Source organism: Aulonocara stuartgranti, assembly GCF_965226115.1.
Source record: "Aulonocara stuartgranti genome assembly, chromosome: 23".
NCBI lineage: Eukaryota > Metazoa > Chordata > Actinopteri > Cichliformes > Cichlidae > Aulonocara > Aulonocara stuartgranti.
In genome coordinates this window covers 3,332,147-3,359,338 of record NC_138958.1, presented here as the reverse complement: position 1 = coordinate 3,359,338, position 27,192 = coordinate 3,332,147, and the positions used below count along the sequence as shown (strand labels likewise).

At 38.7% G+C, this 27,192-nt stretch overlaps 2 protein-coding genes across 5 annotated transcripts; both read left to right on the top strand.

Moving 5' to 3' along the window:
* Positions 1 to 5,043, top strand: LOC309699916 (E-selectin-like). Of its 3 annotated transcripts, none has more exons than XM_082523156.1 (11): positions 1 to 187; positions 317 to 380; positions 499 to 903; positions 1,074 to 1,178; positions 1,270 to 1,461; positions 1,574 to 1,759; positions 1,883 to 2,071; positions 2,292 to 2,498; positions 2,596 to 2,775; positions 2,888 to 3,017; positions 4,554 to 5,043. In XM_082523156.1, the coding sequence occupies exons 1-11, from the start codon at positions 185 to 187 to the stop codon at positions 4,555 to 4,557; spliced, it is 1,665 nt and encodes a 554-aa protein (XP_082379282.1). In that variant the 5' UTR covers positions 1 to 184; the 3' UTR covers positions 4,558 to 5,043. The 3 variants fall into 3 exon arrangements, with proteins under 3 accessions (XP_082379282.1, XP_082379281.1, XP_082379283.1); XM_082523155.1 differs by lacking the exon at positions 4,554 to 5,043 and adding an exon at positions 3,105 to 3,698; XM_082523157.1 differs by lacking the exon at positions 4,554 to 5,043 and adding an exon at positions 3,102 to 3,698 and having other exon boundaries at positions 75 to 187.
* Positions 5,044 to 7,410: 2,367 nt separating this feature from the next.
* LOC309699915 (E-selectin-like) lies at positions 7,411 to 25,569 on the top strand. Of its 2 annotated transcripts, XM_082523153.1 has the most exons (18): positions 7,411 to 7,507; positions 7,637 to 7,715; positions 7,846 to 8,250; positions 8,368 to 8,472; positions 8,564 to 8,755; positions 8,872 to 9,057; positions 9,179 to 9,367; positions 9,451 to 9,636; positions 9,755 to 9,961; positions 10,087 to 10,266; positions 18,470 to 18,655; positions 18,778 to 18,984; positions 19,110 to 19,289; positions 21,283 to 21,468; positions 21,587 to 21,793; positions 21,919 to 22,098; positions 22,205 to 22,334; positions 22,545 to 25,569. In XM_082523153.1, exons 1-18 carry the CDS (start codon positions 7,505 to 7,507, stop codon positions 22,588 to 22,590), a joined length of 3,054 nt encoding a protein of 1,017 aa, XP_082379279.1. In that variant the 5' UTR covers positions 7,411 to 7,504; the 3' UTR covers positions 22,591 to 25,569. The 2 variants fall into 2 exon arrangements, with proteins under 2 accessions (XP_082379279.1, XP_082379280.1); XM_082523154.1 differs by lacking the exons at positions 7,411 to 7,507; positions 7,637 to 7,715; positions 7,846 to 8,250; ... (5 more) ...; positions 9,755 to 9,961; positions 10,087 to 10,266 and adding exons at positions 15,896 to 15,977; positions 16,082 to 16,154; positions 16,281 to 16,685; ... (2 more) ...; positions 17,892 to 18,077; positions 18,200 to 18,388.
* The last annotated feature ends 1,623 nt before the right edge of the window (positions 25,570 to 27,192 follow it).

Genomic DNA, 27,192 nt, shown 5'->3' with positions numbered 1-27,192 from the left:
ACAGCTCTCGTAGAGTGGAGGAGTATAAGAGTCGGGGTGGAGTTTCCACTCAAAAGTCCAATTGTTATGAAAGCTTTCAGGAAACCTGGACCAAGCCAAGCACCATAAAAGCAGGCACTTCAGCGCAAAACCCTCAGAATCACATCGATCTGCACTGAAGTCAAAGGCTAAAGAATCACTTAAAATGGTAAGTGGAAGTTGAATCAGTTTAAATTCCATTCTCTGCACTGCAGATTTATTCAGTTGTATCTTATAGCCTGTGAGTGATAGTATACTATTAATGTATGTTAATGCATCTTTCTAACTTATTTTTTAGGAATTGTGCTATGGATTATTTCAGGCACGTGCATCATGGATCCAGTTCACTTTTATCTGCTCAAGTATGTGCAATGCAGACATCATCCCACCTGCAAGTTTTATAGCCTGATAGAAACTTAACATTTTTTGCATTTTTGCAAAAAATTGCATCTAATGTGTATCTCTGTTCTGTATCCTTAGTGCTGTGCATGTGGACTAGTGTTGAGTCCTGGTCTTACGTCTATTCAAACAAATCAATGAAATGGGATGATGCACGTAATTGGTGCAAGGAGAGCTACACAGACATGGTGGCCATCCAGAACCGGGAGGAGATCGAGCATCTTAACAACTGGCTGCCCAAAAAAAAGGGCTACTACTGGATTGGAATCCGTAAGATCAATGATGTCTGGACCTGGGTAGGAACCAACAAAACTCTGACAGAAGAAGCGACAAACTGGGCAAAAGGAGAACCGAACAATGGCAAAACTGGACAAAGTGTAGGAGTCAGTGAGGACTGTGTGGAGATGTACATTAAACGAGACCAAAATCCAGGCACGTGGAATGACGAGAGGTGTATGAAAAAAAAGACTGCTCTGTGCTACACAGGTAAGCAACAGTTTGGGGCTTATATGCTTTATTTTAGCTGCCTTAGATTTGTTATTCTGGTTCATTATTATCAAGGTAATCTACTGATAAAACATTTAGAAATAGTTTATTTGATATATTATTTTTACTATGATTAGCAAGGCTTATAAAAGCATGTCTGTTTTTTCCAGCGGCTTGTAAGATTGACTCCTGTTTGCATGGAGAGTGTGTTGAAACCATCAACAGCCACAAATGTGATTGCTTTGAAGGGTTTTTTGGAGACAAGTGTGACCAAGGTAAGAAAACAAAATGACAGCGTAGTTTAAATACATATTTTAAGTCACATAAAGGATTTGATATCTAACTGTGTGTTTTATTTGTTGTCAGTTGTGCAGTGTAACAAAGGTGAAGTGGTTGTTCCAGATAAAGGACATGTAAATTGCTCTCACAACTATGGCAGTTTCTCCTATGACTCCTTGTGTCAGTATTCCTGTGAGGAAGGATACAAGCTGAGTGTGCCAGGACCTTTGAGGTGTACTTCCTTAGGAAAATGGTCAGAAAAACCCCCTACATGTGAAAGTGAGTTTAAGTATTAATAGCTTATAATATTGCTACTACTTTTTGGTACTTTTATTATTTTCTACACAGTGATGGAGTCGTGGACTGATGTTTTTTTTCCTGTTGTCTACAGTGATTCAGTGTGAGAAGATGTCAGAGCCGACACATGGATCCATGAAATGCTCCGATCCTCTGGGCTCATTCAGCTATCAGTCCACCTGTACTTTTACCTGTGATGAAGGTTATGTACTGTCTGGATCTCCATCTCTGCAATGTGAAGCATCAGCAAATTGGAATGGATCCCAGCCATACTGTGTTGGTACGGCCACATGTTTTTAACCTTTCATCGTTGTGTAGTTTTTGTTATTTGGAGGATGATTTGCATGATGATTATAATAAAAAGCTTTAATTTAACTCCTTCTGTTGCCTCTCTCTTTTGTAGCTGTTCAGTGCCCTGCGCTGCAAAACTTGACAAATGGCTTTGTCAGCTGTGGAGAAGATGCTGATACGAGGTTCAGCTACAAAAACACCTGCAGCTTCAGTTGTGACCAAGGTTACCATTTAGTGGGAGCCAGTAGAGTGACCTGCACATCAGGAGGTACATGGAATCAGCAGATTCCTCACTGTGAAGGTAAGAGGAACACGAAAAGTATAACCCACCATCTTCTATATCATGAGGACACGTTCAATAAAATACACATGTTTCTGTGTCAGCCATCGTTCATCTGAAAGCCTAGTTGTATCACTATTTATTGCAAACACCTTTCACTCATCATAGCAATTTTAACAGTGTCTGTGTTCTTATATGTTACTGATTAATTTTCTTTCTTTCTTTCTTTTTCTTTTTGTAGCAAAAGGATGTCCTGCTCCAGAGGTCCCAACAAATGGTCAGATAAGCTGCAGCCCTTCTCTGTTTTCATTTCTTAGTCATGAGACACCCCATCCACTTGGCATGGTTTGTCATTTTACATGTGATGAAGGACATGAGCTGCAAAGTGCACACAGCATGGAGTGTACACATCCAGGCCAATGGACCTCCAGATCACCAACCTGCACAGGTACATGTGAACCCATTTTACTTGGATTACTTGTTGTTCACAACTTCATTTGTATGTTAATGACATGAAAGTGACATCTTCCTGTCCTTTACAACAGTTGTTCGATGCCCGCTGCTTGAGGCTCCTAAAAACGGTCACATCAATTGTTCCAGCACTGAGTCAGTTTACAACTGTCAGTGCTCCTTCACCTGTGACCAAGGCTACTCATTAGAAGGACCTGAGCTGCTGACATGTGGTCATCATGGTAACTGGACTGCAGAGAAACCCACCTGTCAAGGTAAATAAGCAACAACAGAACAAGGGGAACAAGAAGTTAAAATGCATAAACTTAACATAACAAGTTTCAGTTCAAAGTTTGACGCTATTCACATTTCACCGTGTTTCCACAGCTCCTGCTCCAATTACTGCAGTTACTGCTGGTGTGGCAACAGGGGGCACTGCCTTGTTATCTGGTGTGTCTATGGCTATGTGGGTCTTGAAAAAAATGAAGAAGAATGTAACCAAATTCGACCTGAGCAGGTTAGAGAAGGATTAACCATTTTTATTTTCTTTATTTTTAAGTTTATTGAAATTTCAGTGCTAATCTTCTCTCTTTTATTACAGCAGCACTGAGTCTCCCTCACAGAGCTACAAAAACAGCATTGACAGCCTAATATAGAAATCTCTGATATTCTTAATAAACAAATATGAATACTGTAAATTTTTACCACATTATTGCACAACATATTATTTGCACTAGTATAACACTCTAATAAGGCAAAGCCAATGTAAGAAAAAGAGCTTATTTAGACACATCCACTGAATCATTGTATCCCTTTGTAAACTGTAAAAAGATCTGTGATCGCTCTGAAATGTTGTTTCAACATGTATTTCCTCCCAGTGGGAATTTTATATTGAACATATTGTTCTACAACTTCATGAAAATGCTGGGAAAATGTGGCTATTCCTGTTACTTTAAACGTCACATAACATGTAAGCTGCCATTTCCCTGCATACCTGTGAATTCTTTTTAGTATTTATGTGGTATTTATTTTCTAAAAGAAAATTGTGGTGAATGTTTATTCAGGTGTTTGCTTGTACAAAGCTATATTTTTATTTTTATTTACTGAGCCACTGTAACTGTAATGTTCTCATGTACACACAAAACAAATAAATATTGTTTAAAAAAATTAGATTTTGGCACTTCCATGTTTTGTTATAATGACCAATAAAAATATTCCATTAGTTTTGTCACCACAATGATAGAAATGCTTAGCCGAGCAGGGTCTGAAGCCGTCTGCTTTCATAACTTGGCTCATCAATTCTGCACGACATGCACCGACTCTCACAGTTTTAGCAATGACCTTCTGCCACCATGACTTTTTTTAGAGGTTGAGAAAGAACCTCTTTTGAAAGCTGCCTGGACCTTTTGTCTCTCCAGCAACCTTTCCATCATAAAGGACATGACAAAGCAGAATAAAATTGAAAAGTGAGAGGTAGGAAGGAAAAGCTATATTTCTGGGTATTCTATCCATTGTTTTAATTGAGTGTCATTTGTGCAAGCACTTTCGTGGGACAGGAAAGGGTCAGATATCTTACATAAGGCTGAATATGACAACATGTTGTGAACATCGAGTTATTCTATGCTAAGGCTGCCCTGAATGTAAAAATGAGAGCTTACAAAAACCTGGCAATGACCCTTAGATGCACTGAATGGACGCACAATTATTTTTACTGCTGCAGCACTTTCTTATCTTATGTTTGGGTTGATCAGATAAGCAAAGATTTAACTTCAGCAGCAGCTTCTGTCAAACAACATAACATCTGAGTAAATGAGACATTTTCTCATCAGTCATTTTTAATGATAATATGCATCATAATGGATGTAAATATATCCACCTTTCACCTTGGGTAGGCAACAGATTAATAATATAGGATTAAGGTTGATATAAATTATTGATATTATCTTTGGGTTTTAGATTTGATGCTAGCAAAATGTGTGACTGATGTCATGGAACATGCAACACTGTTACATGTTATAATCATCACACTATGAATTATTCTGAATGTTTTCAGATAATTCTTTGGATGAGACTACTGTCTGCGGGATGCATCACGACTCCAGCAAGACAATGACCTGGACCCAGGCCAGACAGTGGTGCCAGGCCAGATTCACAGACATGATGTTGAAACCAAGAGGAGGATGACTGTCTGGTCTCTATCCTGCTGCAAAGGATATTTTCTCCCTGTATTTCTGGATTCCACTCCCCAAAAAACACAAGAGTGAAATTTGGACACAGTTTGAGAATAACAGCATACGGATCGGTAATGATTCATCAGCAACAAATGAGCCAAATAGCCGCAGTGTTTTTTGTTTTTTTTGTAAACTAACTCAGGACGAAACTGAGGAGAATGGAATGATGGGAAATGCAGCAATTTAACATCAAGTGGTGAAGATTATTTTAAAGTTTGATATTTCCTATACAAAATTTTGCACCATTTTAAATCCTGTTCTTATTTTGTTGATTTAGAAATATTTTAAATTGTCATATGATTGTCATAATATCACTTTCATTGAACATTTATATTTGTATAATTATTTGTCACATCTTTAACTGCTGTAACTATTAAATTTACCAACTTTGGGATTTATTAAGAATATCATATCTTCTCCTGAACTTGATTCATTTGTATGCAGCTTGGCAAAGGATAAGGCTGTTATCTGAAAAAAGGAATAACAGGAAATATTATTTTGGTATTAATAACAAGCATTTTAATCATGCTTTGTTTGGGGGAGGGGGGGGGGGGGGGGTGTTCATAATTACCCAGGTTGAAAAAAAAGCCAAACAGGTGAGCAGATGGCTATTAGAATGGGCAAAGAATAGCAAGTCAAAGTTATTAGTAATTTATTATTAGTAAAGGACAGTATAAACTGAGGAAACTACCACAGTTAGTTAAGTCAGGTCATCCTGGCATATTTATACATCCTTATACACACTTTCAGATGTCTGAATGTTTTTAAAATATTTCTTTCCACACAACATGCTCTACATATTTCAATAACTTGTACTTTTCATCATTATTTTGTTTGTTTTTTTTACATAATTTTAACATACCTGAATACCCATGCAGGGCTGATGAGTGAATACAAATTCTCCTCATTGAACTTATGCATTCACTTCATTTAAAGATAATGATAAATAATTCTGACTAAGGCTGACGGTTCAGTGCTGTTAGGGTTTTTTTTAATATCTCTGGTAAACTGATTCTACTTCTAGTGACTCAGTATGAGATATTATTACCACTGACTAGAACAGCAATACTATTGCTAAGAGATTCAGTGCAAGTTTATGGCAAAACAGGTCCAGAATAATCCATAGCTCTATTTACTCTTCACAAGAAAGAAATGTGAGCATGAAAAGTAAGTTTTGAAATTCTTGTACCTGACAATTTCCCTGTAACCAAAGGCCTCCACAGTCACCGGTTCTCAACTCAAAAGAGCACATTTTAGAGAGAGTTACATCATGGATGTGCAGCTGACAAGTCTCCAGCAACTGGGTGACGACATCATGTTGATATGGACAAAGATTTTGGAGGAATGTCACATTTGACCTATTGCATAAATTTAACTTTATAATTGTGTAGGTTTAAAGTCAGGATGTGATCCTTTACTATACTCTCACATGAAATGAGTCACAAGGACTTACTGTGTATGCATGTGTCTGTGTGGGGGTGTGCGTATATGAGTGAAAGCCTTCCTGAAAGGAAGCTTTGGCCAAAATGATAACACAAAATTTACCAGTGGCTCAATTCCAGAAGGATAAATAATGTCCTTTATCTTTTTATGAATAAGTGTAAATGTAGTGACAATAATGAGTAACTAAAGACAGATAAGACGATATTACTCATCCTTATTTATAGAAACAGATACGACATATTCAAAACAGTAAGGAACAACGCAGGACTACTCTGATAATTCATTCTGAATAACTCTGACTTTTCTAACACGATAGGTAACTCTTTGAGAGATGAATTATTACAACTTATTCATTATGAATAATATTTATTTTTCTCCTCACATTATTCATTCCTGTTTTATCTAAATGGCATAAACCAGTATCTATGCAACAGTTACAAATATTCTATCTGTGGTTCATCTTTATGTTCACCACAAATAAATAAATAAATACATCAGTTGTAATACATTGTAAAAAACAAAACAAAAAAACATCACAAATAACAACATTTGATGTTTTCCCAGTCTCCCAGTCTGCTCCCCGGTACCTCATAATATCCACCCATTTATAATTAGATTATTACTAATATGTCCCTCGCTTGTTCATGACAAACTTCGGTGTCTTTGTTTAACCTGAAAAGGATTACAAATATTTTTATAAACCTGAGCCAAAGACCTGACCTTATTCTCTAATGAATATATTTTCCCTGTTTTTTAATCATGCAAACCATTTCCACGTCAAGATCAATGCTCTACTCACTGTTTCCATCCCTATGGGTCTAAAGGTTTCCTCTCGGTGGAGCTGACCCAGATCCAAACTGTTTTGGCAAGCACACTGAAAATCATCATCCTCTGTTTCAACATAAGACAACAGAAAACCAACAGTTTTATAAACTGATATTTCAGATTCTGATTCCGTAGGACCAGACAATGTGTGAACACAGCTGGCAGCCAGTGTTGCAGCATATAAAGTTATCAATACTTATATTGATTGAATTTATTTGAATTTGTTTAAGTTAATATCATTTAATGCTTTTTTGATGATGACAGACAATAGAAGTTTTCTTTTTGTCTTTTTTCTTTCTTGTGGGAAATGATCCTGAAGCCTTCTGTGGAATTCAGCATTGGGAAATGTTGCGGGAAATTCCGCTGAAAGGCTTCCTGTAGGAGGATGGAGTCATATATAAGAGGAGGCAATCCAGTGGATCACACTCAGAATCATTTTATCCTTAAATATACTGAGGCGGAAGGATCAACAATCTTCTGTAGGCTATCAGGCATATTAGTTAACATGGTGAGTAGAAGGGTTAGTAATTTAAATATCAATCTTTTCAGAGAACATTATTTCACTTTTATCTTATATTTAATGATGATAGCATGCTGTAAATGTATTTTAACTTGTTTTGTGATTTTATTTTCATAGGATTCCTGCTTTGGACTACTTAAGACCTGGGGATATAAGAGCTCTGCTTCATGGATGAATTTCACCTTCATTTGCTTAGGTAAAGAATTTTGATGCAAGCAGAAACATCAGTGTAACTCTTGCAAGTTTTACAACCAAAGAGAAATTCTTAAAATCCATCCTTTCTGCCACATATGCATCTAATGTGTATCTCTGTTCTCTGTCCTTAGTGCTGTGCATGTGGACTAGTGTAGAGTCCTGGTCTTATTTCTATTCAAACAACACAATGACATGGGAAAATGCACGAAGCTGGTGCCAGGAGCACTACACAGACATGGTGGCCATCCAGAACCGGGAAGAGATTGAGCATCTTAACAACTGGCTGCCCAAGAAAAATGGCTACTACTGGATTGGAATCCGTAAGATCAATAATGTCTGGACCTGGGTAGGAACCAACAAGCCTCTGACAGAGGAAGCAACCAACTGGGCAGAAGGAGAACCGAACAATGGCGAGAGAGAAATAAATTCAAAGATCAGTGAGGATTGTGTGGAGATGTACATTAAAAGAGACAAAGAACCAGGCAAGTGGAATGACGAGAGATGTACAAAATCAAAGACTGCTCTGTGCTACACAGGTGAGCAAAATTTTGGGACTAACATACTAGAGCAGATTAAAAAATTAAGATTAATTATGTGACACATTATTTTACTATAATAGGTAAAATTTCTAAAAGCATGTCTGTTTTTTCCAGCGGCTTGTAAGAATAACTCCTGTTTGCATGGAGAGTGTGTTGAAACCATCAACAGCCACAAATGTGATTGCTTTGAAGGGTTTTTTGGAGACAAGTGTGACCAAGGTAAGAAAACAAAATGACAGCGTAGTTTAAATACATATTTTAAGTCACATAAAGGATTTGATATCTAACTGTGTGTTTTATTTGTTGTCAGTTGTGCAGTGTAACAAAAGTGAGGTGATTGTTCCAGATAAAGGACATGTAAATTGCTCTCACAACTATGGCAGTTTCTCCTATGACTCCTTGTGTCAGTATTCCTGTGAGGAAGGATACAAGCTGAGTGTGCAGACTCCTCTGAGGTGCACGGGGTCAGGAAAATGGTCAGAAAAAACCCCTACATGTGAAAGTGAGTTTAAGTGCTAATAGCTCGTAATATTGCTACTTTTTTTTTTGTAATTATATTATTATTTACTACACAGTGATGGAGTCGTGGACTGATGTTTTTTTTCCTGTTGTCTACAGTGATTCAGTGTGAGAAGATGTCAGAGCCGACACATGGATCCATGAAATGCTCCGATCCTCTGGGCTCATTCAGCTATCAGTCCACCTGTACTTTTACCTGTGATGAAGGTTATGTACTGTCTGGATCTCCATCTCTGCAATGTGAAGCATCAGCAAATTGGAATGGATCCCAGCCATACTGTGTTGGTACGGCCACATGTTTTTACCTTTCATCGTTGTGTAGTTTTTGTTATTTGGAGGATGATTTGCATGATGATTAAAATAAAAGCTTTAATTTAACTCCTTCTGTTGCCTCTCTCTTTTGTAGCTGTTCAGTGCCCTGCGCTGCAAAACTTGACAAATGGCTTTGTCAGCTGTGGAGAAGATGCTGATACGAGGTTCAGCTACAAAAACACCTGCAGCTTCAGTTGTGACCAAGGTTACCATTTAGTGGGAGCCAGTAGAGTGACCTGCACATCAGGAGGTACATGGAATCAGCAGATTCCTCACTGTGAAGGTAAGAGGAACACGAAAAGTATAACCCACCATCTTCTATATCATGAGGACATGTTCAATAAAATACACATGTTTCTGTGTCAGCCATCCTTTGCCAGAATCCAGAGAGAGAAGCTCCCCTCATCATGCAGTGCAGTGAATCTGAGACTGAACTGCGACCAAACTCCACCTGCAGCTTCAGCTGTGAAGAAGGTTTTGAACTGCAGGGAGCAAACACCATCAAGTGTTCTGAGGACGGACAGTGGAATGAAAACATACCTACATGCAAAGGTCTGAAAGACTAATTATATCAATATTTACTACAAACAGTGTTACTCCAGTTTTTTTCTTGGATTGATTATGTCATGACATATTAGTAATATTTTACTCTTTTGTTTCCCTTTTGTAGCAAAAGGATGTCCTGCTCCAGAGGTCCCAACAAATGGTCAGATAAGCTGCAGCCCTTCTCTGTCTTCATTTCTTAGTCATGACACACCCCATCCACTTGGCATGGTTTGTCATTTTACATGTGATGAAGGACATGAGCTGCAAGGTGCACACAGCATGGAGTGTACACATCCAGGCCAATGGACCTCCAGATCACCAACCTGCACAGGTACATGTGAACCCATTTTACCTGGATTACTTGTTGTTCAAAACGTCATTTGCATGTTCAGAATCTTACGAGCACAGGTGAGATCACTTTTTCAATATGCAATATCTTCCTTTCTTTTACAACAGCTGTTACATGTTTGTTGCTTGAGGCTCCTGAAAACGGTCACATCAGTTGCTCCAGCACTGAGTCAGTTTACAACTCTCAGTGCTCCTTCACCTGTGACCAAGGCTACTCATTAGAAGGACCTGAGCTGCTGACATGTGGTCATCATGGCAACTGGACTGCAGAGAAACCCACCTGTCAAGGTAAATGAGCAACAACAGATCAAATGGTACACAAAATGTAAATGTGCACACTTACAAATCTCTGTTCAAAAGTTCACATTATTCACGTTTTACAATGTTTCCACAGCTCCTGCTCCAGTAGCTGCAGTTACCGTTGGTGTGGCAACAGGGGGCACTGCCTTGTTATTTGGTGTGTCTATGGCTTTGTGGCTCTTGAAAAAAATGAAGAAGAAAGCTGACGCATATGAACTGAGCAGGTAAGAGAAGGATTCACCTCTTTGTTTCCTTCATCTTTCTTTTGAAGTTTGTTGTCTTATCCTCTCCTCTCTTTTTTCACAGCAACTCTGACATAGAGTCTTCCCCACAGAGCTACAAAAACAGCACCGACAGCCTAATATAGAAGACACTTCTCTTCCTCTAAGGCAGCTACAGACAGCTGTATATTTCTCCACAGAAATGCAAAAAGTACATATCATATACACTAGCATAACAGATGGGAAAAAAACAGCCATACTAAATGTGACAAGGAGTGACATAATGTGACATTTGAATTTTCCTGAAACTTTTAAAAGATCTGCAATTGCTCTGAAATGTTGTTACAACATGTATATCCTCCAGAATGGAATTTCATATTGAACATATTGTTCTACAACTTCATGAAAATGCTGGAAAGGTGGCACGATTCATGTCACCATAAATGTTACATAACGTTATGTGTGAATTGTCATTTAGCTGCACAAATGTGAATAATTTGATATGTATTTATTTACTATTTATTTTAGAATAGGATAGTTCGAATTGAATTTTTATTTTATTGTTTTTATGTGTAAAGTTGTGTTTTCCTTTACCTTCACTGTTTTTTTATACTATGAAATTTTACAGTTGATGTTTTATGAAATTCTGGAATATATGCAAACCTAATAAACCTTTTTGGAAAAAATATGAAGACAAATGTCTTTGTTTGCTGTTGGCACATTCACTTTTCTTCATCAGGACTAATAATAACAGTTCAGCTGTGTCACCACATTGCTGTAAATGCGTAGCCAAGCAGGATCTATTCCAGGCTCATGTGGAACCAGAATTTAAGCTTGACTCATCAGTTCTGCCCATCATCAACCTGATCTTGCAGTTTCACAATGACCTTCTGCCACCGTGTGTTTTTTTTAAGGGCTAAACAAGAATGTCTTTTGAAAATGCTCAGACCTCTCTCTTCTCCCTCATGAAGGTCATTAGCAGTTATTCAAGGAAGGAAGAACTGTATTCCTGTGTATTTCATTTCCCCATTGCTCATTGTTTGTTTTAATAAACTGATTGTTATCTGTGAAAGCACTTTAGTGGTACAGGAAAAGGACCTAATGTCTTACATAAGGCTGAAGGTGACAACATCCACTTATTGTATGATAAAAAAAAGGGAAACTTACAAAAGCCTGACACTGATTTTTAATTGTGTTTAAAAAACACACTTATTTTACTGCTGTAACACCTTTTTTGTTTATATTTGAGTTGATTAGAAAAGCAAATGTTTAACTGAAGTAGCAGCTTGTGTTTACAGGTTCACAGAGCATTTTATGGTGTTATTATAAAAATAAGTCAGGATTTTCTTATTCAGTCCTTTTCATCATGATCTTCATTGTTACTTATGAGAAGTACTGTTAGTCTTAACTATTGTTGTTATTTTTTTCTGGTGCAGATGACAGATAATAACAGCACGTGGATCAGTAACAATTCAAGGGCCCTGTATGAATCAAATAATATCCACTCTACAGATATGTGTGTGGAGATGTACACTAACTCAGGAAAAAATAGAAGGAAGTTGAATGATAGAAGTGTATCACAATTTTTGTTGCATAGATTAGTAGTTTTACCTTGTAAAATATTCATTCTGTTATTTATTTCATTAAGTTTTTTTTATATGCTTGTATATTTGTTTATATCTTATTTTACTGATCTATACACCATTCCACCATTTTTATTTTTGTGTTTAACTATAGTGACAGAGCAATTTCCCAAAGTAAATTTGATGGGATAAACTCAATAAATCTTATCCTAAAACTAATGATTTTATATCAGTCATCAAGGAAAAAGACACAGTCTTCTGTACAAAGAAAAACAAGAATCTGTGTGAGTTTTGAAGTGATAAGTGACCTTTTATTGGTGAGCTTTTTCTTAAAACCCAGTGTAATGCAACATCATGTGAAGATGGGAGATGCCAGGAGACTATCAACAATATAACTGTGAACATGGTTTTGAGAGAGAAAGGTGCCAAACGTGAGCAGTTTAGTATTGAAATTGGCAAAGAGCTGCCATTCAAAGTCAGGACAGGTGCTCCACACTCGCGGGGTCTCAGCCGTTCCTCACACTCCGGTCACGCTCTCAGCTCACGCTAAATCTTCCAATAAGCAGGGAAAAGGAAGGGTCCAAGAATCTGAAGCCAGGAAGGGAAGCAATCACTGAAGGTACATGATATCGGACAGGAATCTATAAGCCGGGATTCTCACTAACGTGGTAATTCAATATTCCAGCGAGGAATATTTTTTCCTCTGCCGCATCGATCCTGCTTCCAGTGAATCATTATAAGTTATTAGCATGAACAGGGCTCGTCGTAGTACTGTTACAGTTATCACATTGTCAGAGCTCTGATGACAATACGTGGATTGGCAGTATCGCCTCTCAGTAGGAAGGTTCCTATTTAGAATCCTAGTTGGGACCTTTATGTGTGGATTGTGCATGTTCTTCCTGTGCTTGTGTGGGTTTCCTCCCACAGTCCGAAGAAATACTAGTCAGATGAAGTGGTGATTCTACACTCCTTCATAAGTAAAAATGTATAGATTAAAGTATGAACCTATTATTAGATGTTGCTGCTGGTATAAAGCGCTTTAAGAGGTCAGTGTGACTAGAAAAACGCTATACAAATACTTTGAAATCTGTTATTTTTATATTAGAAACCTGTTCGATTATTTTACATTAAATTATGCATAACCCATTTGTGCCCTTAGCTGTGTAATGCCTTTCTCTGGATCAGTCAGAAAATGGATACCATAGCTGCTCAGAAGGTAAATCAGACATTCAACACAACCTGTCGGGTTAAGCGTAACCCTGGCTTTCTCATGATTGGTTCACCAGCTGTCATTTGTAGACACACAGAGGTCTGAAGTGGCCCAAGACATACTTGTGCATGTAATTTCATAAAATTGTGTAAATGTTTGTAAAATGTTGTTGGAAAGCAAGTTAAATATGAAGGCTGACAATTGGATCGTGTTTTTTCTTCATTCTAGGTTATTACGATCAGCAATACTAGTGTCATGCTACTGTCACTGCATGTTGGGTTTTTTTTGTTTGGTTTTTCTCCCCTTAGACTATAAACAGACTCTATTAGCTGCAGTCGAGTGTGGAGCTATTTTTACCTTCTGCTGCATCTGTTTTTGCTACATAAAACATAAACATACTCAGTTTTTCTCAAGTATATGTTATAGAAGTAAGAGAGCATATGAAATCTCATTGCAACACCCCTCAAAAGTGATAATATCTCTGTTTGTTTCTCACGAGAAAGAAACTTACCCAAGTAAGGTCAGTGTTGAAATTATGCGTTGCTGCTCCACCCTTCCACACAGCCTTTGCCAACCTAGCAATAAAAAAAAGAAATTCAAAGAATGAACAAAAAAGAAAATGCTGAGAGCTTTCTTTTTGTTTTTCATGTTATTCACAGGCTGCCTGAAGAAGCCAGTCCATCATGTGATACACAACTATAAACAACAAGTCTTATTTAGAACAGTTGTACAGTTACTAATATTAATTACAATGCAGTGGTAACAGGTAGATTCAAACATGCTCTGGATGCTGTTTTAAATATCAGTAAGTTAAAGTTTTTGTTTAATATGTTGTTAATACTATGCACACGTGGTGTGGTGGTTAGCACTGTTGCGCTGATCCTAAGTTAAATTCCACCATCAGGCCGGGATCTTTCTTTGTAGAGTTTGCATGGTCTGTCCGTGTTCATGTGTGGGTACTGCGACATGCAGTTAGTGGGGATCGGTTAAATGGAAACTCTAAATTGCCCATAGTTGTGAATGTGAGTGCAAATAGTTGCCCTAAGATAGGTGGGATAGGCCCCAGCCCTCCCCCAAGGGACCCTAAAAGGATAAGCAGAAGATATATGTGTGTGTGTGTGTGTGTGTGTGTGTGTGTGTGTGTGTGTGTGTGTGTGTGTGTGTGTGTGTGTTAATAATGTCTTTTTAAAGGCTTTGTACTTCATATGTTTTTAGCTTACTACCGACTCAGTGGATTTAAATATATTATCTCCCCCTGCTGGTTGCTGGTATTGTATTTTTATACACATTAGAGGCAGCCTCAAAGACGTCCTTGGAACCTTTGTGTTAACATATGGAAAAATCACAGTTTGTTTTTATTATTTTAATCAGAATCAGAACACTTATTAATCCCTGAGGAAATTATATGGTTACAAGATAATAACAGTAACAGACTTAACTAAATTAAATAATATATTACAAACTTTACAAAACTCCAATGAAAGTGTCCTTCCATGTTCAGGAACCACACTCAACAGCGTTTCTGCACAGCCACTATACATTAGTTACCTTTTGATCTGGATTTTGCATTGAATTCTTTTCTAGCCACTTAGATGCTCTGAGGTTATGCAGTCTTTTATCGTTTTTTTTTAGTAAGGTAATTAGATATAAGGCATTCAGTGAGTGCACAATTGCCAGTAATAAGTTGGACTCACTATTGATGGATGTTGGGCATGAGTGCTCTGCCAGGGCTACCCTTTGTCCCCTTTGTTTTTGATTCATAATTTTTCTGGACAGAATTTCTCGGTGCAGACTTAAGGGTTCCACCCAGGTGGCCTCAGAATTTCATCTCTGCTTTTTGTGGTTGGTGTGGCCCTGTTGGTTTCATCCAGCTTGGGCTGGAGAAGTTCACATCCAATTGTTAAACAATGAGAATGAGCATCAAAGTCTGAGGCCATGGTCCTTAGCAGCAGTAGTCACATCGACATACCACACTGTATGAGTGTACTTTTTTCTCTCTCTTTTTTCTTCAGACTCTAAACAGCTTCTCTACCATCTTCTGACAAAGTCAGTTACTTTCTCAATTATGTGTTGAAGAAATAAAATAAATAAAATGAAATCTTATTGCAGTATACCTCAAAAGAAATCAACTTCTTTGTTTTTTTTTCTCCAGGGAAAGAAACTTACCAAAGTAAGGTCAGTGTTGAAATGAGGCGTTTGTCCTGAGCTACTCCACCCTTTCACACAGTCTTTGCTGTACATTTAAATAATTTTACAAAATGTTCAGTGAGTTGTTTTGTCTTCACCAGAGCACCTAAAAATGCAAATCTATCAACTGTGAAGAATATTGCAATTTTTACACATTTTTTTTAAAATATCACTCAGCTAAGGTTGTTGTCTGTTGTCAACTCAACCTGTGAGTTACAGACTGATGAACACTATGAGCTGATTGAGTAAGACGACACAAACGTTTTGAACAGGAAATGTTTTTAAAGCCTTCTGTGGAATGACGAAATACTGGACAGTATTGGAGGGGTGGGGGGAATTCAACTGATATCCTCCAGGTTTCCTGGATGATACAAGAGAAGAACATAAAAGCAGCAAATCCAGTGCATAACACTCAGAATACTTTCATCCCTACATATGAGGCTGAAACCCACAGAGTCAAACATCTACTGTAGGCTATCAGGCATACCATTTGACATGGTGAGTGGGGTATCAATTTAAATATTGTTCTTTTTAGGGCAGATTTCAGTAAAAATCTATTCAGCTTTAATTTAATGAACTTTTTTTTTATATGATGTTTACAGAATTCCTGCTTTGGACTAATTCAGACCCATGGATATAAGAGCTCGTGGATCAACTTCGCCTTTATTTGCTTAAGTATGTATATTTAATGCAACCACACCTTTAGTTAATTAAAAAGCTTTACAAATAATTTCTAAAAAATCCATCCTTTTTTTTAAACTACATTTGCATCTAATAAATATTGCTGTTCTCTATCCTTAGTGCTGTGCATGTGGACTAGTGTAGAGTGCTGGTCTTATTTCTATTCAAACAACACAATGACATGGGAAAATGCACGAAGCTGGTGCCAGGAGCACTACACAGACATGGTGGCCATCCAGAACCAGGAAGAGATCGAGCATCTTAACAACTGGCTGCCCAAGAAAAAAGGCTACTACTGGATTGGAATCCGTAAGATCAATAATGTCTGGACCTGGGTAGGAACCAACAAGCCTCTGACAGAGGAAGCAACCAACTGGGCAGAAGGAGAACCGAACAACAGCAAGAGTGACAAAAATGCAAAGATCAGTGAGGACTGTGTGGAGATGTATATTAAAAGAGATAAAGAACCAAGCAAGTGGAATGACGAGAGTTGTACAAAATCAAAGACTGCTCTGTGCTACACAGGTTAGCAAAAGTTTGGGACTAACATACTAGAGCAGCTTGTTTTAGCTGCTTCATGTTTGATATTCTTGTTCATATTTTCAATGATCTAAAAGCTTGCAATTATTTATTTGACATGTTCTTGTAGTATAATCAGTGTTGGTCAAGTTACTTGAAAAAGTAATAAGTAACTTATTAATGATTAAGTCTCCAAAAAAGTAATCCCGTTACTTTACTGGTTACTTATTTTCAAAAGTAATTAGTTACTTAGTTACTTTTGAAAAACATGATACACAACCTGAATAGGTAATACAACAATAGACCTTTCAGCCCAATTCTATTGTTTATGCATAATCCATCATATAAAATGTAATCAAATGGAAAGGCTCTTTTTAAAATTTGTTTTATTAGTTTTAATCTTTTAACTTTCTGCACATTGCATCAAGCAAAAAGTTATTTATATGCAAACATGTTTGACTTGAAGAAATTTGTTTAACATTTAAACCCATTTTCTGCACATTCCAGCACATAAAATAAAATATTTTTTTGTGTTTACACTCAGTCTTTGAAATAGATGCAAGTAAAACACAGCAAAAAATAAATAAAATCAAAGACTCAGCAGTTACTGTGTTACTGCTCATCTCTGCATATAATTAAGAAGACTTATGAAAGCATGTTTGCTTTCTGCAGCGGCTTGTAAGATTGACTCCTGTTTGCATGGAGAGTGTGTTGAAACCATCAACAGCCACAAATGTGATTGCTTTGAAGGGTTTTTTGGAGACAAGTGTGACCAAGGTATGAAAAAAAATGACCGCCTAGATTAAATCATATTTTAAGTCATGTAAAGGATTTAATATCTAATTGTGTGTTTTATTTGTTTTCAGCTGTGCAGTGTAACAAAAGCGAAGTTATTGCCCCAGACAAAGGATCCCAAAATTGCTCTCACAAGTATGGTAGTTTCACCTATGAATCCTTGTGTCAGTATTCCTGTGAGGAAGGATACAAGCTGAGTGTGCAGACTCCTCTAAGGTGTACTTCCTCAGGGAAATGGTCAGAAAAGCCACCTTTGTGTGAATGTGAGTTGGAAATCTGCAGTAACAAGATAAATGAAGAGATGAGACATTACCCAGTAGCTACTGAAATTCTGAGATGCTATATTTTATTGATTGTTATGATTTTCTACACAGTGATGGAGTCATGGACTGATGTTTTTTCTCCTGTTGTCTACAGTGATTCAGTGTGAGAAGATGTCAGAGCCGACACATGGATCCATGAAATGCTCCGATCCTCTGGGCTCATTCAGCTATCAGTCCACCTGTACTTTTACCTGTGATGAAGGTTATGTACTGTCTGGATCTTCATCTCTGCAATGTGAAGCATCAGCAAATTGGAATGGATCCCAGCCATACTGTGTTGGTACGGCCACATGTTTTTAACCTTTCATCGTTGTGTAGTTTTTGTTATTTGGAGGATGATTTGCATGATGATTAAAATAAAAGCTTTCATTTAACTCCTTCTGTTGCCTCTCTCTTTTGTAGCTGTTCAGTGCCCTGCGCTGCAAAACTTGACAAATGGCTTTGTCAGCTGTGGAGAAGATGCTGATACGAGGTTCAGCTACAAAAACACCTGCAGCTTCAGTTGTGACCAAGGTTACCATTTAGTGGGAGCCAGTAGAGTGACCTGCACATCAGGAGGTACATGGAATCAGCAGATTCCTCACTGTGAAGGTAAGAGGAACACGAAAAGTATAACCCACCATCTTCTATATCATGAGGACACGTTCAATAAAATACACGTTTCTGTGTCAGCCATCCTTTGCCAGAATCCAGAGAGAGAAGCTCCCCTCATCATGCAGTGCAGTGAATCTGAGACTGAACTGCGACCAAACTCCACCTGCAGCTTCAGCTGTGAAGAAGGTTTTGAACTGCAGGGAGCAAACACCATCAAGTGTTCTGAGGACGGACAGTGGAATGAAAACATACCTACATGCAAAGGTCTGAAAGACTAATTATATCAATATTTACTACAAACAGTGTTTACCCATTGTAGCACTTTTATTTTAAGTCTCTTTAACTATGATATATTTTATTGATCTCCTTCTGTTTCTCTTTTGTAGCAAAAGGATGTCCTGCTCCAGAGGTCCCAACAAATGGTCAGATAAGCTGCAGCCCTTCTCTGTCTTCATTTCTTAGTCATGACACACCCCATCCACTTGGCATGGTTTGTCATTTTACATGTGATGAAGGACATGAGCTGCAAAGTGCACACAGCATGGAGTGTACACATCCAGGCCAATGGACCTCCAGATCACCAACCTGCACAGGTACATGTGAACCCATTTTACCTGGATTACTTGTTGTTCAAAACGTCATTTGCATGTTCAGAATCTTACGAGCACAGGTGAGATCACTTTTTCAATATGCAATATCTTCCTTTCTTTTACAACAGCTGTTACATGTTTGTTGCTTGAGGCTCCTGAAAACGGTCACATCAGTTGCTCCAGCACTGAGTCAGTTTACAGCTCTCAGTGCTCCTTCACCTGTGACCAAGGCTACTCATTAGAAGGACCTGAGCTGCTGACATGTGGTCATCATGGCAACTGGACTGCAGAGAAACCCACCTGTCAAGGTAAACGAACAAATGTGAATCAAATAGAACAAGAACTTTAAATGCATGTAGCCGCTAAGACTGGTGGACCTAAATCTTCACCACCACCTCTTTATACATACAAGCGACAAGGGGAGTGAGCGGGTCAGCGCTCAGGGCACAGAAACTAAGCTGGCTTCAAACACCATTTACTTTCCATAAAAAAAACACAGCCAGAGTCACAAATACAAGATAAAATTCCCCGTATACAATAAAAATAGTGTTGCAACCCGCTAAAAACCCTGCCGGCAGAAATAACTATACAATATTAAAACAAGGCTAAATGAATGTTTTCCATATGCTAAAATTACCCTCCCATAGTCCCATAATCCCACAGTCCAGCCACACATGGGCGAATGGTCCTTATATGAAAGAGATAGGAGAGGAACTTCTCTTCCGGGATGGGGAAACTCGTCAGCAACAGACCAGGGAGGGGGCTCCTATCGCAGACCTGTCTCCTCCTGACAGCGCGTCGCCGCACAGTCCCGCCCCACTCCACACCTGAACACGGCCTCCCTCGTCTCACCGTCAGATGCAGGCAGAAGGGCATCCCTGCCCTGTTGTGCATTGCAGCCATCGCCACCCACTGTTGCCGTTCCTGCATTGGGAGTGGATCGCCGAACGACTCGCGGCACCCCACAGTCAGGCAGCAGTTCCTTCCACACACGTGCAGGCTTGCACGCGCTCCTTTTTCTCCTGCCCACCTTTCGTGCGTCACTCTCTCTTCTTTTGTCTCTGCGCTCACCATCCCCTTTAACAGGTCAACCTGGCGGCTGATAGGCCACCTTGGGGAACGCCCCCACCTCACAGGTGCCTACAATTGTCTGTTTAGTCCACAGTGGGTTAAAGGAACATGGTATAACGTTAACACAAATATAAACATGAGGATAAAACCATGCAGTATAAATATCAATAAACAAACATGCAATATAAATATCCCAATAAAATCATGCAAATAAAATCAACACTATGTACCAATACACAGACTGATAAAACATAAAAACACAAATTTCCGCTGTGTGACATGCACACTTACACACTTTTTACTTCAAAATGTTCACATTAGTCATATTTCATAATGTTTGTATTGCTCCCTCTTTATAACCCACCCATTTTCTATATAATGTGGACATTGTGGAGAACGATTAATACCTTGGAGTACACTTAGACAATAAACTGGACTAGGTTAAAACACCACTACACTTCACAGGAAGGGCCAGAGTTGTCTCTATTTTCTGGGGGGTCGGAGGTCTTTCAACATCTGTCGGACAATGTTTAGAACTTTCTATGAGACTGTTGTGGCCAGTGCCATCCTCTATGCTGTTGCATGCTGGGGCAGCAGGTTGAGGGTCGCAGATGCCAACATACTAAAAAAACTGATCTGCAAGGCCAGTAATGTTGTGGGGATGGAGCTGGACTCCCTTAGGGTGGTGTCTGAGAGGCGGATGTTGTCCAAGATAAGGACAATGCTGAATAATACCTTCCACCCACTCCATGACGTGCTGGCTAGTCACCGGAGCACATTTAGTGAGAGACTGAGATTACCAAAGACTACCACTGAACGACACAGGAAATCATTCCTGCCTGTGGCCATCTCCTTGTACAACTCTTCCATCTAATACACTGTGAAACTGCAATAGCTACACCCTTTTTGCACACGCTCAGTAAAATACCAAAGTAAAATAGCAAATAAAATAACAAATGACAAAGTTTACAGGTTAGTCAAATGTCAGTTATATATATTCCACCCCTGTAATATTCTTCATATTTATAATTCAGTGATTGTATTTATTAATGCTATTTCTTAAATTTGTAAACTCTGTAACATATTGTATTATTTAAATAGTTTAGTCTGTTACTGTTACTGTCTTGGAGCAACTGTAACCCACGTAATTTCCTTAGGGATTATTAAAGTAGTCTGATCCTGATATATCATGAGGACACGTTCAATAAAATACACATGTTTCTGTGTCAGCCATCCTTTGCCAGAATCCAGAGAGAGAAGCTCCCCTCATCATGCAGTGCAGTGAATCTGAGACTGAACTGCGACCAAACTCCACCTGCAGCTTCAGCTGTGAAGAAGGTTTTGAACTGCAGGGAGCAAACACCATCAAGTGTTCTGAGGACGGACAGTGGAATGAAAACATACCTACATGCAAAGGTCTGAAAGACTAATTATATCAATATTTACTACAAACAGTGTTACTCCAGTTTTTTTCTTGGATTGATTATGTCATGACATATTAGTAATATTTTACTCTTTTGTTTCCCTTTTGTAGCAAAAGGATGTCCTGCTCCAGAGGTCCCAACAAATGGTCAGATAAGCTGCAGCCCTTCTCTGTCTTCATTTCTTAGTCATGACACACCCCATCCACTTGGCATGGTTTGTCATTTTACATGTGATGAAGGACATGAGCTGCAAGGTGCACACAGCATGGAGTGTACACATCCAGGCCAATGGACCTCCAGATCACCAACCTGCACAGGTACATGTGAACCCATTTTACCTGGATTACTTGTTGTTCAAAACGTCATTTGCATGTTCAGAATCTTACGAGCACAGGTGAGATCACTTTTTCAATATGCAATATCTTCCTTTCTTTTACAACAGCTGTTACATGTTTGTTGCTTGAGGCTCCTGAAAACGGTCACATCAGTTGCTCCAGCACTGAGTCAGTTTACAACTCTCAGTGCTCCTTCACCTGTGACCAAGGCTACTCATTAGAAGGACCTGAGCTGCTGACATGTGGTCATCATGGCAACTGGACTGCAGAGAAACCCACCTGTCAAGGTAAATGAGCAACAACAGATCAAATGGTACACAAAATGTAAATGTGCACACTTACAAATCTCTGTTCAAAAGTTCACATTATTCACGTTTTACAATGTTTCCACAGCTCCTGCTCCAGTAGCTGCAGTTACTGTTGGTGTGGCAACAGGGGGCACTGCGTTGTTATCTGGTGTGTCTATGGCTTTGTGGCTCTTGAAAAAAATGAAGAAGAAAGCTGACGCATATGAGCTGAGCAGGTAAGAGAAGGATTCACCTCTTTGTTTCCTTCATCTTTCTTTTGAAGTTTGTTGTGTTCTCTGCTGTGTTTCTGAATATGTTGACTTTGAAAAAACTGAAGACCAAATCAGTTATGTATGAACTCAGCAGGTTAGGTTTCACCTCTTTTCAAAACTGTTTTTTAAGTTTGTTGAATTTAGTTGCTCATATTCTTCTCTCTTTTATTACAGCAACTCTGACATAGAGGCTCCTCTACAGAGCTACAAAAAGCAGTGACAGCCTGATGTAGAAGACATTTCTGTTCTTTGTAGACAACTACAGACAGTATATATTTCAAAACAGCAATGTGAAAATATGAATCATATATACTAATTTAAAAGGAGTATAAAATAAGTAAACCCAGTCTCACAAGAAGTGAGCGGATGTGACATTTGCAGATTATATTATAGGCTTGATCATATTTGGCTGAATTTTTCAAACAAAATGTGCTGACATATATTTCCTCCAAAAGGGAGTTTTAAATTGAACATATTGTTCTACAACTTAATGCAAATGCTGGGAAGGTGGCATTATCCATGTTTTTGTAAATATTATATAGCATCGTGTGAATCTTGTGTGTATAACGTTGTGTTTTGTTAAGTTACCATTACACTTTAAAACTGATATGTTATATTTTCAGTCCTAGATGGTTGGAAATGTTGTGGTATACATGAAAAACTAAGAAGAATTCATTTAAAAAAAAATCATCCAGAGAACATTTTGTTACATATTTTATTTTTTAATTCCTTGTTCAGCATATTGCTAATTAAAAATGAATTGGACACTTATCCTTATCTTTGGTGGGTTTTAATGCCAACACTAGCAAAATGTGTGGCTGCTGGGGAAAGATTAGGACAATAATAAGTTGGAACTCTGTCACATCTTCCACTTAATTATTACATTAACAGCTGTTCTGAATGTTTCCAGGTAGTTGTTGGCTGAGACAACTCAGTTCTAAACATATTATTACTCTATCAAAACAATGAACTGAACCCAGGCCAGGCAGTGGTGCCAGATCCACAGTCATGGCGGTGATCCCAAACTAAAAGAATTACTACCTAGTCTCCATCCTACCACAGAAATATTGTTTCTTGTATTTCTTGACTGTATTCATCAGAAACCCCACGAATAAAAGTTGAACTTAGACTGGAAATAACAACACATTGGCAGGTTATGTTGTGTGGCAGGTAGGATGTAGGACCCAAATACAGGACTCACAGACACGAAAGGATGAACTCAAAAAGGAAGCTTTGTTGCGCTGTAGCAAACACATACTAGAAACAAAATTCAAAAGCAGAAAACTAGAAACTACGGACAAGGAACATAAACACTAGGAAACTAGAAACTGGGACGCTAGAAACTAGGTGCAAGGAAACACAAAGCACATGGAAGTGGTACAACACAAGAAAAGGGAATGGAAAACACAGGGCTTAAATATACAAGGGAGTAATGAGAGAATGGGAAACAGGAGGGAACCACAGCTGGGACTAATAAGACATAATGAGACAAGGGGAAGCACTGACATAGGACACAGACTTTCAAAGTAAAACAGGAAACACGAGAAAATCACAAAGACGCAGACCCTGAGACCAAAATCCTCGGACTAAAAATATAACACAAGCAGAACCAAAACCCATGAATAACAATAATCAAAGAATTGAACTAAAACACACACAAAACACTGGGCCACAGACCCGGTACCGTGACACACATGGACCAACCGGTGTCGGGGTCATTACTCAAAAAACAGTAATGAATTATATATTATTTGTTTCTCTTCTGAAAAGTAATTCAGTGCATTACTTAATTACATAATTCATATGGACTTGATCTGGCTATTGCTCAAAGCATCCTAAAGTCATGCACTCTTCGATGATTTTTACTTTAGATAGATAAATAGTCTGATATAAGCCATTTCATTTGTGCGCAAATGTTGCCAAAGTTTGTTTTGTGTGCCAATTATTTGTAGTCAACATCAGTGGGTGTTGGATTCAGCCAAAGCAGCTCTTTTTGTTACCAATTCTGTTCATAATTTTCATGGACAGAATTTCTAGGTGGAGCCTAGTAGCTGAAGGTTTCTTCCAAGGTGGCCTCAGGATCTCATCTCTGCTTCTTGTGGGTGATGTAGTCCTGCTTTCTTCATGAGGTGGTGGTCTTACACTGGAGCAGTTCATGGCCAAGTGCGAGAATAAGATTGAACTCTTCCAAGTCTGAGTCATATGGCCCTGAAAAAGCCTGAAAACAGTTGAGTTTCCACTTTGGGTTAATGTTGAGTTGCTGCCCATAGTGGAAGACCTTTAATATCACAGAGGTCTTGTTCACAGGTTAGAGGAGAGGGAAGAGGGAGATTGACAGATGGATTTGGATCATGGCTACAGTGATGTGGACACTGCACTGCATGGTGAAGGGAGAGCTGTCCATAAAAGCAAAGCTGTCAGTTTACTAGTCGATCTATGTCCCCACCCTAAACTATGGTTATGAGCTTTGCAGTCCTGAATTTTTTCTTGCTATTTTCCTAGCTGCCATCACGTGTGACAACACTGGGCTCTTGCTTGTGCAGGTAGTAAATTAAAATTTTAGATATAGTTAGATATAGCAGTAAATACTAACAAAAATCAAGGCTGCTACATTGATTCCAATTCTATAAAATCATTACAGTTTATTATTACCAATGACCAGAGCAGTAGCACTACTACCACATACTTATATCACATTCAAAATGCCCATCCAAAGAGTGGTACATGCAGCAGCACATTGGTACTTTTAGTACAATACATTACAGATGGTACATCACTTGTTTTTGCCCTCAACTGTGGAATTTTCCACTCTGCTTGTCCTGATAACAGATACCATAACTGCTCAAGTGAAAATTGAGAAACACTGAAAACAAACTGTCTGAGCTTCAACCATTTAATGGTTTGACTTATTGTTTCTTTGCTTTCCAGTAAATCCTTCTTCTTCTTATTATTATTATGAAATTATTATGATGGCAGTAGTAGTGTCAGACTGATATACCATGCTTTATGACTGCATGATAAAAATAAGAGGTTTATTTTGGGGGGATTTTGTCTGATACGTTGCAGCTGTAAAGGCTCTGTTTAATATGTTGTAAATTATGTAATTTCCTACACCATCTCTTTATCAGTATATGTTATATACAATATTTCTGTACAGTCCTTTCAAAAATAAATGTGAATAAATACAATATAAATATCATGGTACTTTGTGTCTGTGTGTTTATGTGTCTTCAGAGTGCTATTGGTGGTTGAGTGACACCCTTCCTGGAAGGAAGCTGTGGAAGAAATGATATTACAATGATGATCATTGGCGAAGTCCCTGGTGGGAAGATAATACTGTTTTGCCATTTGGTGGAAACATCATCACACCAAACCCAAACCCCATATTCATAACCCTAGTGATAGCCCCATGACCCTAACCCTAATGATGTTTACATCCTAACCCTCAACCCTAACATTGAACCTTTGTTGGATGTTTTCCTGAGTGGACAATAGCAGGGTGTTTTTTCCATGTTGCAAAACTATGACGTCACAAAAATATGATTAGTAACTTGCAGTGTTAAACCTGGACCAACATTAATTATGGTGATGCAGGAACAACACCAACATGAGGATATCAGATACATCATCATCAGATTGCACCTAATGAGGTTCCAAACTGGGTACCTGCAGAGCCAGATAACATACCCTTTCAGGACTGTGTGGAGATACATTGCAAGGAAGAGATAAATGGCCTGTATTTGTATAGCACTTTACTAGTCCCTAAGGACCCCAAAGCGCTTTACATATCCAGTCATCCACCCATTCACACACCGGTGATGGCAGCTACATTGTAGCCACAGCTACCCTGGGGCGCACTGACAGAGGCGAGGCTGCCAGACACCGGCGCCACCGGGCCCTCTGACCACTACTAGTAGGCAACAGGTGAAGCGTCTTGCCCAAGGACACAGCGACCGAGACTGTCCAAGCCAGGGCTCGAACCGGCAACCTTCCGATTACAAGGCGAACTCCCAACTCTTGAGCCACGATCACCCCAAGAGAGACATAACCAAGTGGAACAATGAGAAATAAATGCAGTAACAAGAAAGAATCTGTCGCTACACCTTTTCCTTTCCCGAAGCTCTTTCCTGACTGTTATTTTAGCATTTATTACTTTTAGGTTGTAAATTGCAATCTTGTGCAAACATTAGTCCTTTAGTGTTATTGCATACTGTATGGAAACCATGTGAAAATACAACTGTCAGCGTCATTCTAGTTTCCAAGGATTGCTGTTATATTTCTGAGTTGCACAAACCACTAACCGCACAAAATTACTAACTTTTTATTCTTAGTTTGTCTTTTTATGTGCCACAAAAAGAGATATGCTGTTTTTCGTAAACTGGAACACATTAAAAAATAACAGCTCTTGATGTTCTCCCACTCCCCCAGTCCATTCTCTGGTAGCGTAAATTTATATCCATTTCACAAAGTTTTATATTGTAGATTCTTCAAAATAGCCACCCTTTGATCTGATTACTGCTTTGCACACTCTTGGCATTCTCTCGATGAGCTTCATGAGGTCGTCACCTCAAATGATTTTCCGACAGTCTTGAAGGAGTTCCCAGAGATGCTGAGCACTTGTTGGCCCTTTTGCCTTCCTTCTGCGCTCCATCTCATCCCAAACCTTCTCGATTGAGTTTAGGTCAGGTGACTGAGGAGGCCAGGCCATCTTGCGCAGCACTCCATCACTCTCCTTCTTGGTCAAATAGCCCTTACACAGCCAGGAGGTGTATTTGGGGTCATTGTCCTGTTAAAAAATAAATGATGGTCTAACGAAACGCAA

What these genes read in the sequence shown, in the direction of transcription:
- LOC309699916 (XM_082523157.1), top strand. An exon ending in GTTCACTTTTATCTGCTCAA is followed by an intron (nt 381 to 498) that starts GTATGTGCAATG and finishes CTGTATCCTTAG; the next exon opens with TGCTGTGCATGTGGACTAGT. An exon ending in AGAGAAACCCACCTGTCAAG is followed by an intron (nt 2,776 to 2,887) that starts GTAAATAAGCAA and finishes GTGTTTCCACAG; the next exon opens with CTCCTGCTCCAATTACTGCA.
- LOC309699915 (XM_082523153.1), top strand. An exon ending in GACTGCTCTGTGCTACACAG is followed by an intron (nt 8,251 to 8,367) that starts GTGAGCAAAATT and finishes TGTTTTTTCCAG; the next exon opens with CGGCTTGTAAGAATAACTCC. An exon ending in AAACATACCTACATGCAAAG is followed by an intron (nt 9,637 to 9,754) that starts GTCTGAAAGACT and finishes TCCCTTTTGTAG; the next exon opens with CAAAAGGATGTCCTGCTCCA.